Raw genomic sequence first — 20249 nt, 5'->3', positions numbered from 1 at the left:
CTAAGTACATCCAGGTTGGCTGCTCTGACCTTTCTAACATATAAACCCAAACAGCATGGTACCTCCCAACTTACCTTTTACCCCAAGTCTGCACAGCCCACAAGATGAGCTGGTAGACACCATTTAGCAGAAAGCAGAAGAAGGGAAAGGCTGTAGACAATGTATCTTAACCTACTGTGTTTTTCTGTTACATAGAAGACTTGAGAAGTTGCCCTCTTGCTAACCTTCCTAAACTGTTCTCTAGGACAGCAGGCTTACCTGGATCATCCGTTCTGGAGTCTTCCCCCATGGGTTAGCCACCACATGCAGTTCTCACCCCTTTAGCTCACAGGCCTGTGTATGACACGGGGGCTCCTGTGCACTTTCACCTCCACTTCTGGGGAAGAGTGAGAAGCTGCAGTTTAGAATCAGCACATCCTGCCTCACCCCAGCTACAGGGTGCAAAGTGATAATGATTCAGCTCTCAGAGCCATCGCAGGACTGCCCCCTGCAGAGAAGTCAGAGTGTGTTTCTCAGATAGAAATAAGATTTGCCAGGTGCGACGGTTCACACCTGTGGTCCCAGCACTGTGGGAGGCCGAGGCGAGCAGATCACTTGAAGTCAGGAGTTCGAGACCAGCCTGGCCAACATGGTGAAACCTCGTCTCTACTAAAAATACAAAAAATTAGCTGGGCATGGTGGCACATGCTTGTAATCCCAGCTACTTGGGAGGCTGAGGCAGGAGAATCGCTTGAACCTGGGAGGCAGAGGTTGCAGTGAGCCAAGATCATGCCACTGCACTCACTCCAGCCCAGGCAACAAAAGTGAAACTCTGTCTCAAAAAAAAAAAGGAAATAAGACTTGTCAAGACAGGCGGAATAAGTTCAAGACCTCTATTGTGCAGGCTGGGGACTATAGTTCCCAGCAATATATTATATACTTGAAAATTGCCAAGAGAGTACATTTTGAGTGTTCTTACCTTAAAAAAACAAAGTATGTGAGGTCATGCATATAACTAGCTTGATTGAGCCATTCTACATTGTGTACCTATATTAAAATGTCATGTTGTACATCATCTTTATCTATATATATATATAATTTTTATCTGTCAATTTAAAAAATCTAAACAGAGGTTGCTGTTTCCTTAGTTTTGCTCTCTCAGAATACTGATTCTAATAGTCAACAAGGCCAACTTCTAGAAGGTTTACTTGGATCTTCACAAAGACACCCAAAGAATGAGTTGAGAATTACTAAACCCCTATGTGGAATAGGAACCATATGTGTTGATGTGCAGTTGACTTGAGCATGTGTGTGTATAACTATTAAGAATATAAGGCATGGCCGGGCGCAGTGGCTCACACCTGTAATCTCAGCACTTTGGGAGGCCAAGGCGGGTGGATTGTCTGAGCTCAGGAGTTTGAAACCAGCCTCGCTAACATGGCAAAACCCCGTCTCTACTAAAAATACAAAAACTAGCCAGGCATGGTGGCAGGTACCTGTAATCCCAGCTACTCGGGTGGCTGATACACAAGAATCGCTTGAGCCTGGGAAGTGGAGGTTGCAGTGAGCTGAGATCACGCCACTGCACTCCAGCCTGGGCCAGACTCCATCTCAAAAAAAAAAAAAAAAAAAAAAAAAAAGGAATATAAGGCATGTGTTTAGATGTGAATGTCCCATTCCAGCTCTCTAAGTGAGGGTGGAAGTTCCCGTCCGTGTGGCTGAGGGCATTGTTTTATTCTGATCCAGTGGGATCCTTCCTTTGCAGGCTCCACTGTGTCTCACACGGGGCTTGCCCCGTGGGGTTCCCCTGGTGTCTCCTCTTGTTTCAGGAGCTGCCTCTGGACGGCCCCTCCAGTGGCTTCAGTGCAGCCCTGCCACCACGCGCACACTCAGCAGGCCTGCTGCCGCTTTCACCTTATCACCTGCCCCTGGGCTTTTCACAGTCCTCCTTGGGGCGCTTTTGCCCATTTTAGAATATTTGTCTGATGTGATTGAGGATTCTGGATTTACCCTGACAATGCTTTTTAAGGTCTCCTACCCCAGAAGCTGCTTTGTCCCACTCTAGACAAGCCTTAGTCTGGCCCAGTCAGATCCGACTGGTGGGATAAATAGGCCAGGCCCTCTGGGATGGAGGAAAGGAGAGGAGAGCAGCTCAAAAATGTTCCCCAAGCCTCCCTGCACGATGTGGGTGGACACAGCTTCCAAATCTCCCTGTTGCACTTGTGTGTATCCTTCTGTGAGATTCATCTTGGACTTTGTCTAAAGTTTCTTTGGTATAATTTAATCAACCTAGTTCAATCCTGCCCCTCTTGGAAACCCCTTTGCAAGCCTCCCGCTTCCTGCCACCCTGAGTGTGAGGACTCTGGGCTCCATGGCCAGTCTTCACAGCTAGCTCCCTCTGGCCCTCTTGTCAGCCTAATGCAGTGATCCTCCTTATCTCCATCTGCCTCAGAAATCAAGCTGTCTGTCCCTTCAGTGGCCTGTGTTCTTACTGGATTTCTTCCAGTCTGCTGACATCTCACTAAAGAAGTGAAACAAGCCCTATAGATGCTTCTGCCTTGCCTAGCAAGTCTGTTTAGCAGGCACTGAGCTGCAGGCCTGCTGCATAGGGAATCTCAGAACACCCTCTAAACAATCAAGGACAGATAGGGAGAAATCCAAGCCATAAAGTGCAACACAACAGACTTGTGAAATGTGAAGCCCTATCCCATGACACTGGGCTAGGCCATGGTGTCCTCATGCCTCCTGTGAATGGCCAACAATTCAGGCTGCTTTGGTAGGCCAGGAAAGAGCACTGACTGTGGGGTTAGAAGAGCGAGGGTGGCATGGAGATGGGCCGCTCGGCATGTTCCGTGCATAGCAAGAACGACTCTGGTCATGGAAGAAGAGTGGCAGCAGGCTGTCCCGGAAATAGTCATGTGACTGTGGCCAAATCACTTGGCCTTCCTAAACTTGATATTTTCTGTAAAGTAAGAGAAGTCAAAATCTGCCATGCCTAGGAGACAAACAAGATGAGGCATAAGAAAACTCTCTAAACTGTTAATGAACATTGTTAGGAAAGGCAGAAATAGAAACAAAACCAAGTCCAACGTGAACCAAACCCTTAATAGGTTTACTGGCCTCAGCACTGGCCTCTCTGAAGCAGAGCAGACAGACCTGTGATCAGAACTTCAGGAGCTCCAGAGACTAGCATTATCTGCATAAAATTGCCCACACTCATGTAAAATGACACATAACTAAGTCCCAATTGTGTCATAAGGACTATAGGCAAAACTGAGGTTCTCAGGAAGAGAGGCCTGGAAGGATCAGAAAAGGCTGGGAGCTGGGGCAGGTGGAGCTTGAGGTGCTGTGTGACACTCTGCAGCAGAGACACGTGGGCAGTGTGGGGGATGGTGGCAAGGAAGACTTCCAATAAACATGGCATGCTCTATACACTAGTTCCTGCATTCGACAGGTATGTATTGAGCATCTACTATGTTCTAGGGCTAAAGATTCACTGGTGAGTAAGGCAGACATGAAACAGTGTGCTGTGGGGCTTTAGACCAAAGTCACAGCCCCTCCCCAGCCCAAGGGGCCCACAGCCAGGTTCTCAGGCTCTGCCAGTGCAGGGGTTCCAACACACCTGTGCCTACTCTTCTTCCATTATCAGCACAGTTTTTGCTGAAAAAAACATGCAGAGCAGCCTGTTTTGTGTCACCCAAATCAGGGAAGGGGTACACTCAGCCTTGCCCTTGACAGGCATCCAGGATGAGACAGCCCTTGGCTGGGAGGAGCAGGACACCTCTGTTTATCTGCAGCAAATATTTATTTGTAACCCCAAGCACTGAACAAGCCTGATGGATATGCCTACTCTGGGGTGTCTGTGCACTCCAAGCCATGTTAGACCATGGTGGTCTGACAGAGACTGCAGAGTCACCCCCAGGCCTTCCACAGGTGGACTGGACACTGGGGGTCCTGAAACCAGAGGACAGGCCATGTTTTCTCTCTGCGTCCCCTCCTGTGAGCTCCTTGAGGGGACTCTGCCTCTCATCTTGTGTCCCTGGCGCTGGGCTCCATGCCAGGCATTTTCCTTAGTGCTCAGTAAGTAGTAGATGAAGGATAAATGAGGGGAATAACAGAGTTTCCACAAGGATGCTGAGACACAAAGGCCCAGCCAGACAAGGTCCAGTCAAGGTCATGATCAGGAGCCTGAGGTTCATGTTCTGTTCTGAGCAGCCCATCAAGGATGGAATGGAAGAGAAGAGGAATAACAAACTCATTTTCACATGGATTAGCTCAGGCATAACTCAAATATGAGCTGGGGTCACACGTTCTGCAGGATCTACATAGGACTTGCTCAAGCCCCCATTATAGGGCTCAGCGGAAACCCAAACTCTGTTCTGAGGACTGCTGTTCTCATGGTCACCCCTGGCTCCAAACTCCTCCCTCCACTGAATTCTTCTTGCTGTGAGTGTCTTCTGTGTACTATGGATATGCACCCAGATAGGCACATCTGGATGTATATTGGATTGCCACAGAGAAGAAAAATATCACTCACATTGAGGAGACACCAACACAAACACTTGGAATTAAATAAGACACCTCCCAATTCCTGGAAGCCTTTTGCAGTGCCTGACTGCTGGGATTTTTAACTGGCCGGGAGACCCAGTGGAACCCCCGAGGCTCAGCTGGTTTTCAGGGCTCATCTCTCTTCCTCACCCCATTGTCCCTGATCTGCCCACCACCCCATACCCACACAGCTCTCCAAGCACCACTCCCAAACCTCAGCACAGCCAGACTCACCCAGGGATGAGTGACCATGGAGACGTCTCTCCTGTGAGCAGCTCAGAGGGCTAACTGCACGGACCCTGAGGCTCTTGGAACAACATCAGCCCTTTTTAGAAGGCAGTGTGATTTTAAAGATCACCCTCCCCCCATTTTCCCAGGTAATCCTCACCCTGTAGAGAAAGGTGTATTATTTATCTCCGTTTTGCAGATGAGCCTCAAGGAGATCATTAATTGTCCAAAGTCACCCAGGTAATAAGTGCAGAAAATAGGGTTTAAACTCAAGTCTTGGAACTCCTGGCCTAGTGCTTTTTCCACTGTGCACAGCAGAGCACAGCAGGATGGAAGGTCTGTGTGGGGACAGCACTCTGTGCAAAGCAACTTCCACCTTAGACCTGGTCATTCCAGCATCCAGAATGTGCAGATACCAGGCAGGTGGCTGGAGTGGAGCTTAACAAAGATGCGTGATTCCAAGTCTGTGCCCCCAAATGGTCTAAACTGTAAAGGAGAAAGCAAAATATACCCACAGGATACCCGTGTATCAATAAATGCCAATACCAGAGGACAAATAGGCCTTAGGAAGGCCAAACAAAAATGTGCAGCATTTAGTCAATCCTGGAAGGCTCCCTGGGGGAAGTGAAAGCCTCCTTTCTTTTCTCTTTTTGTTTGACTTGGACTTCAGATGCAGAAGACTAAGTTAACTGTATTCTTCAGATCATAGCACATATCATGATCATTGGTCTGTGCAAGATCTGTCACATCTTATTGATGTTTATTCTCACTCTCACTTTCATTTACCTTCTTCCATAGGCAGACATAATGTGTATTCATTTTTTGGTATGTGTTCTTGAACACGTGGCTTGTGGATCTGTATGCTTGTAGTTTAAATGCATGTGAGCAGAATTCTTATGACTCTCATGCTTGGTTGTTTTGTTTTGTTTTGCTGTTTCTCTTAGCACTGTGCTAAGCTTTCTCCTTGTTGCTGTGTGTTGCAGTGCCACATCTGGTCCTCTGCTTTCAGCAGGTGCATATCCTCCATGATAGCATCTACCTGAGTTTACGGGTCCACTCCTCAGTGATGATCACTGAGGTTGCCTCCAAGTCCCCGCCATCATAAACAGCCCAGCATGGTAACAAACATCTTCACATGTGACACCTTATGGCTGTGTTAAGAAATTTCAGGGACATCAAACCAGGAGCAGAATTGCTGTTTCACGGGCCATGTGTGTACTTGCTATGACTAAGTGGTACCAGGTCACTCCCTCAGTGGCTGCCCCAGCTACACCCACCACCAGTGCTCCTGTATACCCACATCTGCACCAATGCTTGGCATTATCCTGCTCCTGAATTTTGCCAATCCAAAGGTAAAAAGTGATAGTTCATTGTGGCTTCAGCTTGTATTTCTTGAATTAATAATGAGTTGGTGCATCTCTTTTTTGTGAGCCTTTAGGGTAAACCACCTGTCCATTGCCTACTGTTACATTGGCGTTCTTGGGGGTCTTTTCTTGATGATTTGCAAGAGTCTTGTATCTCCTAGAGAGACCCCTTCTCAAACAGTGCACATCTCTTTGCTGCTGTAGTTACCCATCTAGGGTAAGAGAACCCATGTAGTCACCAGTTCTTCAAACCCTCATCCTGGGGGTCAGGACTTTGTAATGGGCATATATACAATCAAAGTAAAGGGAACCCCTTCCCCATTTCCTTCTTCCAGCCTTGCCTGAGGATTGCCATCCAGGAAGACAGGTAACAGGGAAAAAACTTCTTCTTCTCTGGGACTGCTAACCTGCTGTGTCAATTTCATGAGTTAATAAATGATTAGAGAAGGCTTAATTGCATCAGAGAAATTGAGATCAGCCGGTGCTTAGGCCCCACTCAATTAACTTGTGCTCCTAAGGGGGCCGAGCAAGGAGCAGGGGGCAGTCGATGGTTAATCACATGTGCTGGTGCCAGCCGCAGCTGGCGTTTCCTGCCAGCATTCATCCAGGCAGTGAGACGAGGTGACCCTGCTTCAGTGAGGCTGAAGTCACTGAGAACAGGGGACCTTCAGATAGAGCAGAGACCCCTGGTATCGTGGGGAGTGAGAGACCCATTTCCCAGCACATTCTATCAGGGTGGCTTTTAGTGCCCAACTCCAGCCTCTACTAGACAAACGGCCTTTAAGGCCCCCATTTTTTTTTCTTTTTTATTTTAAGACAGAGTTTTGCTCTTGTTGCCCAGGCTGGAGTGCAATGGCGCAATCTTGGCTCACTGCAACCTCCACCTCCCGGGTTCAAGCAATTCTCCTGCCTCAGCCTCCTGAGTAGCTGGGATTACAGGCACGTGCTACCACGCCTGGCTAATTTTTGTGTTTTTAATAGAGACAGGATTTCACCATCTTGGCCAGGCTGGTCTCAAACTCCTGACCTCATGATCCACCCGCCTCGGCCTCCCAAAGTGTTAGGATTACAGGCATGAGCCACCGCACCCAGCCAGGCCCCCCATTCTGACCACTTTATTGGCTCCATCCCCACCCAGGCTAATGCCACATGCCTTTGGTTCTTCTTAGGCTTCCCCCTCCTCCTGCCCCCTGGCCTGCTTGCCTCCAGGCCAGGCGGCAGGAGGAGGGGGAAGCCTAAGAAGAACCCAGAGCCACTCTTGTCTTGTCATGGGCACCAGATGATGCCACAGGCTCTGCAAGATCACTCCCCTCTCCTGCTGCCTCCAGATTGAAATCCTCCCAGAGAAGTTTCTTCTTGCATCATTTTCCAAAGGGCCAGATGGTAAGGCTCACATCTGCTAAGAATATAGATTCCTGGGCCCCACCCTGTAGATGCTGCTTCAGTAACTCTGGAGTCTCCATTTTTTAATACGTGGCTCAGGTAATTGTTACCCTCAAGCCAGTTTGAGAAACCCTACTTCAGGGGACACCCTGGCTCCTGATGAAATAAATGCATATCTTCTGGAAGGAGAGACAATATCAAATGGAAGGGCCCTGGCCTGGGACCTCTACAATGCCATCTCTGCCTTGCTGTGTGTGTTAAACAAGTCATTTGTCCTGTTTGAACTTGGTTTCATCATCTGGAAAATAAAGATATTGTAAATCATTCTATCGTAAAGACACATGCACACATGTGTTCACTGCAGCACTGTTTACAATAGCAAAGACATGGAATCAACCTAAATGCTCATCAGTGACAGACTGGATAAAGAAAATGTGGTACATATACACCATGGAATACTATGCAGCCATAAAGAAGAACAAGACCTTGTCTTTTGCGGGAACATGGATGGAGCTGGAGGCCATTATTCTTAGCAAACTCACACAGGCACAGAAAGCCAAAGACCACATGTTCTCACATATAAGTAGGAGCTAAATGATGAGAACCCATGAACACAGAGAGGGAACAATGCATACTGGGGCCTAATTAAGGGTGGAGGGTGAGAGGAGGGAGGGGGCAGAAAAAAATAACTATTGGGCACTAGGCTTAATACCTGGGTGATGAAATAATCTGCACAACAAACCCCCATGACATGAGTTTACCCGTGTGACAAACCTGCACTTGTATCCCCAAACCTAAAATAAAAGTTTTTTAAAAAGACACAGGAGTCCTTACATTTCCATGGATCATTTTTCTGTAAGTAACAAGCACTTTGCGTGATTTATGCTCAAAAAGCAACTTTAATTTTTTTTCTTCAAATGTCCCTTTACTTTAAAATGTATTCAGTGGGAGAAATCTTCCCCTGCCCCTAGAAAAAAGACTTGGCCCAATCCCATTGCTTTTTCATCCAGTCTTCGCTGATAGCCTTATAGTTACTATAAGTTATAGATACAGTCCACTCAGACATTAGAATGCATCATAGGCCGGGCATGCTGGCTCACGCCTGTAATCCTAGTACTTTGGAAGGCTGAGGCAGGTGGATCACCAGAGGTCAGGAGTTTGAGACCAGCCTGGACAACATGGTGAAACCCCATTTCTACTAAAAATACAAAAATTAGCCGGGGGTGGTGGTGGGCGCCTATAATCTGAGCTACTTGAGAGGCTGAGGCATCCTGCCTTGAAGCCAGCATTAATTGCTTTAACCTGGTGGGGCGGAGGTTGCAGTGAGCTGAGATTGTGCCACTTCACTCCAGCCTGGGCAACAGAGCAAAACTCCCAAAACTCCGTCTCAAAAAAAAAAAAAAAAAGGAATGCATAATAATCATCAGTAATGAAACGTTCTTACTCTGACCGCATTGTTTTTCTCCTTTCTTCCAATTTCTCTCTGCTCAAGCTAGAAGCACCTGAGGTGGGCCCCCACACGTCCCTCTGCTGTCTACACCGCCCTGTTCTCTCTTCCCTACCACCCGCCCAGGAGCTGCTGTTTTACCACTGGCTGGGATTGAAATTCGGGGTTCTTACTGGTTAGAGAGCTTGGAGAAACTTAAAACTGGCTCCTGCTTTTGGAAATGTTTTTGTGGGCTCTCCTGGGGTTCCCTGCTGGGCTGGACCCCTCTCTTCCGAGGTTCCCTTCACCCACTCAAGCACTGCATCTCTCTTCCAGGAGTCTTTTGCAACCCCTTGCTCAGCCTCTGGGCATCTGGAGGCCGCCTGCAGCCTCTTCAGTTCAGGTCTTTTCCCTGTTGACACTTACACAATATTGACTCAAGACAGCCAGCCCCAGAGCTCTCCTCCCTTGGGATACATAGCTCAGCAACACCTCTCACCATGGAAATCTCCTCAGCAAACCTTCACCAAGTTATGGTCCTATATGTATTTTATAAAGTGGGTGAAAGCATCCACGGATCCTGAGACAGATGTTTTTACATTCCCATTGTACAGTCTGTGCACAGCCAGGGGCAGAGGGCCCTGCCCCAGACTCGCTTTCACCTTCTGATTTCTATCCTTTGCCCTGTCAGAACTCGTGCAGCAAGAGCCCCACTGTGATAGCCAGTCACATTAAACTCTACATCACAGGTTAATGTGAGTGAGAACATCTTGGAGAAAAGAAAGCCTCAGTGCCCAGAATGTCCAAGGCAGGAGCTGGGAGAGTGTAGGAAGGCCTAGATCTAGGAGAGAGGTGATACGGGGACAGGGCTGTTCTGTCACGCAGTCACTCTGCCTCCTTCTCAGCTTTCCCCAGGGCTCTGCCCCTGAGAGCTGCTGGGCTCAGACAGCCCCAGTCCGTGAGGCATCATGCTAATGTCTGTCCTTTGGCCTCCAGTTTCTGGCCGAGGGTGAGAACCTGGAGGTGGTTAGCCCTGTCCCCTTGGGAAGGTGGCTCTGTGGATGTGGTTAATGGCTGGGTTTCCTCCCCAATACAAACATCCCCCACCCAGGGGGGGCCTTTCCTCCTCTGAGCCAGGGCTGAGCATCACCCCCACAGGGCATCCCTCCTCTCCCTCCTTCTCTCAGTGTAGGGTCCAGACTCTTCTGAATAATGTTGAGTGGTTATTTAAAGATCAACACTGTCCTGGCCGGGCATAGTGGTTCAAGCCTGTAATCCCAGCACTTTGGGAGGCCAAGGCGGGAGGGTCACTTAAGGTCAAGAGTTTGAGACCAGCCTGGCCAACGTGGTGAAACCCCATCTCTACTAAAAACACAAAATAGCCGGGCACGGTGGCACGTGCCTGTAGTACCAGCTACTTGGGAGGCTGAGGCGGGAGAATAGCTTGAACCCGGGAGGCCGAGGTTGCAGTGGCACTCCACCCTGAGTGACAGAGCAAGACTGTGTCTCAAAAAAAAAAAAAAGGGTCAACACTGTCCTGGGTTAGACTGGTTGGTTAAATGAATTAACAAATGAAACAATGTAAAGAGACCCCCAAAATGGTTAAATGAATTAACAAATGAAACAATGTAAAGAGACCCCCAAAAATTAGCCTACTCTGGATTCCTGGATGTCTCGGGAGGGCCCTGCCTCCCCCTCCACCATCAGCGCAGCAGCCTGAACTTGCTCATCTGGCTGTCCAGTTGCCATCTTTGGCCTGATAGAAGTCAGGGTATTGGAGTAGGGGAAGGAAGTGTGCAGCCCGGGCACTGGGAAAAATAGGCCCGGGAAACCGTGGGGAAGGGGCTGGGAAAGAGGTATGTTAAGAGCAGGGTCAGTCATGCAGGCAACAAGGACGCATCCACTGAGCACAGATCCAAATCCTCCAGTGGAGCAGGAGAAAGCCAGCCAAGCACCCTGCCCCACTCACCGTCACCTCCCAGACATGTGTCCAGCATCCTGCCGCTGCCCTGGGCACAGGCTTCCAGCAGCAGCACAGAGGGAAGGAGACAAAGCTTGGATAGGTGTTACCTTACAGGTCTGTCCTCAGGTTCTTAGGCTGGGGCCTCGGAAACCAAGGCAGCTGTGGAGGTTTACCTCAAGAAGCAAACCCCTGGAGAGACTTCCACTCTAGAGGCATGGGGTCACAACTGGGGGCCAGCAGGAGCCTGTCTGTCCTCAGCCTCCCTGTCCAGCTCTCATGAGCCTTCCCTTCTCTTCTCTGGCAGGGACTGATGCCCTTGGCCATGACGCACCCCCAACTGCTGTCTGCTCAGGCGTAGCCCGCGTGACTGAGTCGCCGCTGCTCCAGCTGTTTCACGTAAGTGTAAGGCACAGGCCACTCCCTTTTCCTCTGGGAGAGGGTGTCTGGGCCACCAATGGGGAAGGAGCTTCAGCAAGTCTGGTCACAGAGGGAAGGCCCTTAGGATTCTTCAGTGGACAGCAGGTTTGTCCTCTTTGGCTACCCCCATTCCCTGACTTGGCCACCACTGAGTCATTCTGCCCTAGACCTGCTGAGACCTGGGTGGGAACATAGAGACCTCTTTCTCCTGTCCTCAGGACACCTCAGGAGGCAGCTGGTGTGTTAGAAACTCCACAGCACTGGCCCGTGGGCCCTGACTCAGGCGCTTGTTATCCTATGACTTTAGGCAAATGACTTAATGGTCTCGCTTCTCCTCCAGCATTGCTGGGGCTTTTGTAAGATTCAAGAATGTATTCGTTACCTTTTGCTGCATCACAAACTACCACAAACTCAGCAGCTTAAAACAACACACAGTGATTCTCAGTTTCTGTGGGTCAGGAGTCCAGACGTGGCTGGTTGACCCGCTGCCTCAAGGTCTCAGCTGGGGTTGTCAATTCATCCCAAAGGTCAACTGGAGAAGGATCCACTTCATCTCTCATGTATGTGGCTGTTCAGTTCCTTTTGGGAGGCTGGATTGAGGGCCTCAGTCCCCAGCCAGGAATTGGCCAGAGGCCACCCTAGCTTTCTTCCCCAACATGGCAACTTTCAGTGTCAAAACTATCAGAGAGAATGGCTAGCAAGAGAATAGTCTGAATCTTATATAATCTATTCACAGAAGTGACATCCCATCACCCATGCTGTTTTCAATTGGTTAAAGCAAGTCACAGGCCACACCCATACTCAGGGGAGGGGAGTACACAAGGGCATGACTGCCAGGAGGCAGTGACCACTTGGGCCATCTCAGAGCCTGCCTGCCATAAGAGAGCATAAATGGAGCACTTTGTAAACTGTAGGCTGCTGTTTGGGTGTAAGGAGTTATTGCCAGCATTTGCATCTAGTTGCAAAGAGACAATGAGCCCTCCTGAAATCATAGAGAGCCACTGAATGTGGGAATTTAAATGCTAAACTGTACCATTAGTACAGAAATTAGCCAGCCGTGGTAGCACATGCCTTTGGTCCCAGCTACTTGGGAGGCTGAGGTGGGAGGATAGCTTGGGCCCTGGAGGTTGAGGCTGCAGTGAGCTGAGATTGCAGCACTACACTCCATCCTGGGTGACAGAGCAAGACCCTGTCTCAAAAAAAAATTTTTTTTTTCCATTAGTACTGGGCCTTCAGGGAAACTGGTTGAGAGCTGATTAGTTCATCTCATACCCTGTACATGTCCCTTCCTGGCTTATGATTTTAAGGCCAGACCTAAACAGCCACAACATGTCGAGGCCCCCCAAAACCATGTTTGTGGGGTCTTTTCTAGTTTACAAAGAGCTCTCACACCCATCCGCCTCTTTCCTCACAGTCACACTTGAGAATTCAGAGGAAGAGAGGCGAGCCTTGGTTACGATTCCTCGCAATCCTACTGGCAAGGGAGACATGAGAGGAATGTGAGAGCTGAGTGTTTTGTTCATCTTTGCTTTACAAGTGAGAAAGAAGGTCATTTTCCAATATGGGGTAGCTGCTCAGTGGCATAGGTGATCCTCGAACCTGGGCCTTGAGAACCCCAGCTCTGCCCACACTGCCATGCCCCCGATGTCCAGGCCATTGCTATGCGCAGCCTGCGTGGTCCTGAAAGAGGGGTGGCCCAGCACAGGGGCAGGGAGGAGGGAGGGCACTGTTCTTATACGGCTTCTCCATAATTCCCCGTCTCCTAAAATAGGCTTGGCACATCCTGGAACACTAGTCCAAGCCTGTCTGTGGGGTGGATCACTGCCGCCTCCCCAGCTTCAGGTCACTCCTAGACCTCTCTGTCCATGAGCAGCCCTCAGCGACGAATATGCAGGGAAGTGGTGAGGGGATGAAGTGGTGCTGTAGTGAAAGTGTCTAAGCCTTCCCCACGCTGAGATTCATCTGACCCCGCCTCCAGATGCCCCAAGAAACCCCTGAAGCATGGCCCACCATGCACCTGGGCAAAATCAAAATGGTCTCGAACAGTGACGCTCAAGTCTGCAGATGGGATTGAGCTGAGAGGTACAGCTTGCTGCCCCCTGGTGGTCTGTCAGAGTCATAACTGCCAGGGCTGTGACAAGCTAAACAGTGAGCTTTTATTAAGGACCCGGTATGTGTCAGGCATGGTGTATAAGACTGCAGGGGATAGGAGACCATGTAAGACACAACCCTTGATCCCAGAGGTCTTATAATATAGTGGAGGAGTCAAGATGTTCCCACATGAAAAGTTGACTCTCATCCCACCAAGCGGGATTTGAAGAGCAAACCATGAAGGGCATTGCAATAGGAGCCCAGAACTGAGAGAGCTTCAGGGCTGGGGCAGTCAGGGGAGGCTTCTCAGAACCTTGAAGGATGGGCAGGATTTAAACAGATGGAAAAAGAAAGACCACACACTCCCCTGTCAAAAGCCCCGTCAGGAAACCCCCAGGGTCTCCAAGAGAGTTCATCTGGATTCCTTGACCGGGTTGCAGCCTCTGCAGCTGCATGCCTGCCCTGGCCTGTCCCAGCCTCGCCAGATCCCTCGCAGTTCCTGGAACTGTTTTCTCACACCCCTGAACTGTTCATTCTGCCCTCCCCACCTTGTCTACTGGATAAGCTTTCACTCAGCTTTTAGGATTCAGCTCAATACAACACCTGCAGTGGAGCATCTCCCCTCAGTCAGTAGCTGCCCCACTCTAGGTTCCGCAACTCTGGTCTGCAATTCTGTGGCTGCGAGTCTCACACTGTATCCTAAGGTTTGCCCCTTATCTTTTCATCACTAGGCAATAAGCTGCTTAAGAACTGTAGGACTATGGCTCACACTTGTAATCCCAGCACTTTGGGAGGCCAAGGCAGATGGATCACCCACCTTGGTGGGTGGTCAGGAGTTTGAGACCAGCCTGGCCAACATGGTGAAACCCCGTTTCTACTGAAAATACAAAAATTAGCCCGGTGTGGGGTTGCACGTCTGTAATCCCAGCTACTCGGGAGGCTGAGGCACGAGAATCACTTGAACCCAGCAGGCAGAGGTTGCAGTGAGCCAAGATTGTACCACTGCACTCCAGACTGAGGGACAGAGTGAGACTCTGTCTCCAAAAAAAAGAACAGTGGGACTGCATGATGGGGCAGTGGATCACGTAGGCGGAAGAAAGGGAGGTGAGGAGGGAAAGATAAATAGGGTAAGTGTGCAGGAACGTGGGGGATGGCAATGTCTTTGAAGCTGTCTCTAAAAGTTTATGGGCAGATAAATGTATCCTGCAGGCAATGTGGTGCATGAGAGTCACAGAAAGGCCCAGGGGTATGAAGGAAGGCTTAACAGCTGGTGGCAGGAAGGGTACTCAGAGACAAAACTGGGAAGGTTTGTTAGGAAACCATTGTGCCAGTGCAGCTTGAGAGGTGATGAGTCTTCACTGGTGTCGGGGACAGAAGACTGGGGTAGCCAAAGAAGAATTTGAGGAGTTTAAATTCTGGGCAGCTAGGGGAACGTCCCATGGGCTTGTCAAACTCTAATGTGTAACCTACTCAATTGAGACCTGGTTAAAATGCAAACTCTGACTCATTAGGCCTGTGGGGGGCCTGAGATGCTATCTTTCTAATGGTGCTCCCAGGTGATGCCCACGATGCTGGTCCACAGAGCGGGAGTGGATTTGGAGCCATGCTGCCGGGCAGGTGCAGCCCTCTAAGGGGACAGTGGTGGACAGGTGATATCTTTGGGTAAAGAGATAAAGGTACCCCTTTTACCTGGTGAACACGCCAGGGTGCATAGCTTTGTGAGCACAGTGCAGTTGGGTTCTAGCCCCACTTGCCCTTTGAGTAATAAACAATTTGCAAAGCCCTTCGGGACAGCTCTGGTGGAGCCACCAACAAAGACAGACAGGTCGGAGGCGAGGAGTCCATTTGGAGAGCAGGGTGGTGACTTTAACCTGTCATAACTGAGTTTGAGATGACCACTGGGACATCCACTGAAATGTCTATCTACTAGCAGCTGGAGACCCGGACTTGGGCTCTGTGGGCTCACTGATGATATGCCACACAGTGAAGAAAGCAAAATGAGGGTTGGCTGGGAATCATCTAACCCTTCTGGCCTTTTTCAGTGAGTAACTCTCTTATTCCAACATCTCTGTCCTTTCTGTTGTCTTGCAGGTCGCCGTTCCCTTTACTGAATGTAAGTGATCGTAGTCATTTTTCCACCTCCAAGATGCCAAGTTCCCATTCCCCACCCTCCTGCCCCTTGGTCCCAATGCACCTGGGAGGCTCAGAAATCCCCATTCACTGACCTAAAAGGAGAATCTGTCTGAAGCCACGACAGCCTCATGCCCAGAGCTTGCCTCTGTCCTGTTCATTCAGCCTCAGAAGCCAGGACCAGTCTCCCCAGCTTGGCCACAGCCTTCCAGGGCCCAGAATGCCACACACCACTCCCTCTGGGCTCGCCTTGCCTTTGTTTTCCAGGAGGGTTTGAAGGAGAAGAGAGATACCCCTAAAAGAAGTGCTGGTTTGAGCCAGAGAAGAGCCACCTGGTGTTTTCGAGATTTGGCCCTTTCCCCGCCAGCCCGGGCCAAAGGCTCAGGGACCACTGGGGTGTGTGCCAAGAGGGCGGGGATCAAGAGCACAGCCTTTGGGATGAACGGGCTGGGTGGAATCGCAGCCAAATTATTCGCAGCCCTGTTCAGCATGCGTGCGGTAGGGATAGCTAATAACTGCCCCGAAGGGTTATCGCGAGGATGTGGTAAGATGCATGGGGGTGCTTAGCATGATGCCACACAGGGAGGAGCCCCGCAATCAGCGGCAGCTGTTCCTCTGTGTCTGCAGCCACGCAGAAGCGGGAGCTAAGAAGGGTGTGAGGGGAGAGGAAAGGCGAGAAGAGCACCAAAGGGGAAAGATCGTGAGAACTTTTTGAAACTGGGTACCCAACTTCCCCCACTTAGGCTGGCCCAGTCTGGAGCCACAGTCGTCCTCAGCCTTCAGGAAACCCCTGGGGCCTGGCCCTCCCGGCACCTGCTGCTCTCAGGCCCCCTGCCCCAGCCTCGGGGCAATTCCAGGAAGACTCCCCCCGGCACAGCCCAGGGCTGCAGCCACAGCTGGTCCTCAGCCCTCCGCACATCTTTGCAGAGTTTGATGGGGCGCCGGGCGGATGACAGCGGGAACGGTTGTGATCACTGGCGGAATCCTAGCTACGGTGATCCTCCTCTGCATCATTGCCGTCCTGTGCTACTGCAGGCTCCAGGTCAGTCCCCGGGACCCGTAGCCAGAGGCTGCCAGGCCACCAGCAAACCTCTTTTTCATTATGGGGGCAGAAACTGGAGGCCGACTTCAGGGCTCACAGAGCCCAAAGCCATGGAATGTGGCAGGCGTAAGTCAAGGAGGCTGGGAGTTGGGGCTGGTCGGAAGGGAGCTAAGTGCCCCCCAGCCTGCCCACTCAGAGCACACAGAAAGTGTGCTGGGAAGATACGGGGTCATTGGGTTGTGTCTCCTGCACCTCTGAGATTTCAGGAGCGTGGGAAGAGCACCATTCTGGGGAGGCTCTGAAAGCTGCCGCCAGCAGCTCCAGCCCTGTCCTCAATATGATGTGTGTGTCCCTGCCCCGCTCAACTACAGCCTGGAGTTACTGCAAGGAGTGGTGGGAGGGGAAAAGGAAAGCAGTACTGGCCTTGCAAAGCTGGGATTAGAAACTTGTGGAGCAGGCACCTGGGGTTCAGTGCCAGGCACTAGGTTCTCCATGGAGCAGGGGACAGGAGCACCTGTGCACACTCAAAAATGTTTGGGGCGGGGGAAGCATTCACCCTCTCAGGCATCCCTCTGCCCTTCCGCACAGTATTACTGCTGCAAGAAGAGCGGAACCGAGGATGCAGACGAGGAGGAGGAGCGGGAGCACGACCTTCCCACGCATCCCAGAGGCCCCACCTGCAATGCCTGCAGCTCCCAAGCCCTGGACAGCAGAGGCAGCCTGGCGCCTCTCACCAGCGAGCCCTGCAGCCAGCCCTGTGGGGTGGCCGCGAGCCACTGCACTACCTGCTCCCCATACAGCTCCCCCTTTTACATACGGACGGCTGACATGGTGCCCAATGGGGGTGGAGGCGAGAGGCTCTCCTTTGCTCCCACATACTACAAAGAGGGGGGACCCCCATCCCTCAAATTGGCAGCACCCCAGAGTTACCCGGTGACCTGGCCAGGCTCTGGGCGTGAGGCCTTCACCAATCCAAGGGCTATTAGTACAGACGTGTAAATCCTTCCACCCCGACCCGCACACACACCCACACTGCTGCCCTGGCGGGGGCCATGGGGGTGATGAATGACCCTCCAACAGCCCCGCATGGGCTGTCTCTGTTTCTTTGGCTTTTCTCGCTCCGCAGTGGAGGGTTTACTAGGATTTAAGCTTTTGAGTGCATTGAGAACCAAGACAGGGCCTGGCTCCAACTCTGTGGGCCAGAGGTGGGGGACTGCTAGGTCGAGTCTGCAGCTTCGCCAGTTTCTTGGTTGGGACACTCCTCTGGCAGCCCCAGCACCACCACAACCCCTTGCAGTGTGCCCCAGTCCCCTGGATTCGCTGGACTGCAAAAAGGAGCACCAGGGAAAGCTCAGCAAAGGCTCAGGAGGCCTCCAGGTTCCTCGGGAGATGAAGCATCCGTGCCTAGGAAAAGGGGACAGAGGGCAAGGAGAGAAGTGAGAGCTACAATTCCAGCATTGGAGAAGCGAGGGGCGGGGCGTCAACGGCACTGCTTCAGGACGCGCTTGCTGAAACGAATCCAACAGCTAGTTCACAGCCCAGCTTTGTACGTTGGTTACCATAGCTACTGCTGTCGCTGTAGCTGCTCCCGTAGGGACGTTGATTCCTGAACGTATCACATCTCACCTGCCCCCTTCCTCGTGGAACGTGTCAAGTTGACTTTAAAGCCTAAGGTGGCTTGTGGGGACTGCACCAGAAAGTGTCTAACCTTGTGTTCCCCGAAATCCTTTCTCTGACTTAGGAACCAGCGCCCCCTGCTGGAGAAGTTTTTTCATTTTTGTTAGCCGACTTCTGGTAGCTTAGCAAAGAGACCAGCTGACTGTCTCTCGGCCCAGCCCACCACGCCGAGTAGCTTGCGTGGATGCAGTCCTGTGAGGGTGTGCATAACCGTTCCCAGGTGTACGCGCGCGCGCACACGCACACACACACACACACACACACACACACACACACACACACACACACACCAGTAACCACGGGTAGGCACCAGGGGCTTTGTACATTCAGGAGCTGCAGAGAGAGAAAAGGTCTCCCATGTGCCATAGAGAAGGAAAGGTCTGATCCCCAAACAGCTTGAACGAAAGGTGGTTAACGTGACCAATCCCCATGGCAGACAGCGGGCTGGTGAACAGGAAGAGCACAGAATCTCTGTGGGGCGATGCTGCAGCGGCTGAAAACACGTCAAGTCCCCCAGAGCCCGGCATTCTACGTGAGCATCCACCCGTGACGCCGTGGAGCAGGATCTTCATTCATCTCACCAGAGCAACAGCCCAGTCCTGATGATGGGAGGGACGTGACTTAGCCTTGGGATTCCACGCTCGCGGCCCTCCCTTGGCCGCCCTACTCCCCAGTTTCCTAGCGATGAGCCGTTTATTGTGTCTCACACCAGCCTCATTTCCAACTCCGACTTCCTACTTAGAATGTGGCAGTGGCTTTGTGAGTGAGAATCCTGATGAGTTTTCCAGTGGCCTCTGCAGAAGCTGGCCCCCTTCTAAGGGCATAGCTAACCCCCTTCCCACTCCTGAGTCACTGAATTCGAGGATGGTGGGGCAGGGAAAGGGCTGGCCCCCCTGCTGAAATCTTGATTCTGCATTTGAGGAAGGTCAGGGTGCCGCTGGGGGAGCAGGGAGCAGGGAGGGAGGAAGAGGGGAATGCACATCTTTTTGCGCCACTATTAAGGCACCTGTCACCTTACATCTCAATCTGGAATCAAAGTGCCCTGGGTTGAGAAGCAGACCTGGGCTCTGGTCACACTTTGGTCACTCATTAGCTCTAGGACCAGTCACTAATCTCTGAGACTACATTTTCTCCAGGGAAACGAGGCTTGCCCAGATAGACTAACAACCCTTTAGTGCTCCAAGAAGTGAGAATTTCCGAAAAAGATCTGCCGGCCCAGACCACTCCCTCTTGCCCTAATCCTGGCAGGGTCTGGATGTATTTACCCAACTCTGATCTTGCGTGCAGGGATGCTTGCTGATGGATGAAAGACCACAATAAAACAAGATTAGCAGCAAAACAATTTTAATTGTCAGTGAAAAGCAAACATGTTTGTCAGACTCTCCTGTGGAGTCACTTCAAATGGTAACTCTTCTCTTGTACCAGGAAGCAGCTGTAGGTGGGGTAATGGGATCTGTCTCCTGGTGCAGAGGGGTAGCTTATGGCGGCAGCAGCTTCAACAAGCCCGTCCCACGGCCAGCCCTAACTGGTCCAAGTGCAAGCTCCTGATGAGCTGCTGGGCCTGGCAGCGTTCCCCACTTCCTAGTGCCTTGCTCCCCTGAAATTCCACAGCCAATCAACCACAGCAGCCACGTCCTCCTTGCCAGAAATAACATCATTCATACGTCCTGCCTTTGTAAAAATCAAGACCCAGTTAACCATCACCCGCTTCTTGCCCCTGATCGATGGGGTCCCTGAGTGCAAGCGTCCTGTGCAATCCCCTCCCTCCTACCGCTTTCCTAGCTAAGCCCTGCTAGCCCCACAAATCAGAATCTGGGTTTGGGGCGCTGGAGAGATGGTGGGCCCCAGCTCTTCCCCACACAGCCCACGCTGCTCAGGGCACGGTCTCCAACCAGGCTCGAGATTGCCTGCCTGCCCACTGCAGCCGCAGGGCCCCACCCTGTGGAAAAGGAAGCTTCCCCCACTCAACTGCACTGTCCTTTTCTGCTGTCTAGTCTGTGC

At 51.3% G+C, this 20249-nt stretch overlaps 1 protein-coding gene across 1 annotated transcript in view; it reads left to right on the top strand.

Moving 5' to 3' along the window:
* Positions 1-19590, top strand: part of LOC101142070 (protein FAM163A) — a 72951-nt gene extending 53361 nt beyond the window's left edge. Inside the window, exons 2-5 of the mRNA XM_004027986.5 lie at positions 11196-11287; positions 15491-15512; positions 16457-16571; positions 17160-19590. Coding sequence (XP_004028035.1) covers positions 16479-16571; positions 17160-17570 — 504 coding nt within the window. The 5' untranslated portion in view covers positions 11196-11287; positions 15491-15512; positions 16457-16478 and the 3' untranslated portion in view covers positions 17571-19590. The remainder of the gene's footprint in view (positions 1-11195; positions 11288-15490; positions 15513-16456; positions 16572-17159) is intronic.
* Positions 19591-20249: the final 659 nt, after the last annotated feature.

This window comes from Gorilla gorilla, chromosome 1 (assembly GCF_029281585.2).
Source record: "Gorilla gorilla gorilla isolate KB3781 chromosome 1, NHGRI_mGorGor1-v2.1_pri, whole genome shotgun sequence".
NCBI classification, from domain to species: Eukaryota; Metazoa; Chordata; class Mammalia; order Primates; family Hominidae; genus Gorilla; species Gorilla gorilla.
The sequence above is the reverse complement of the archived record's forward strand: the minus strand, read 5'-3'. Positions and strand labels throughout refer to the sequence as shown.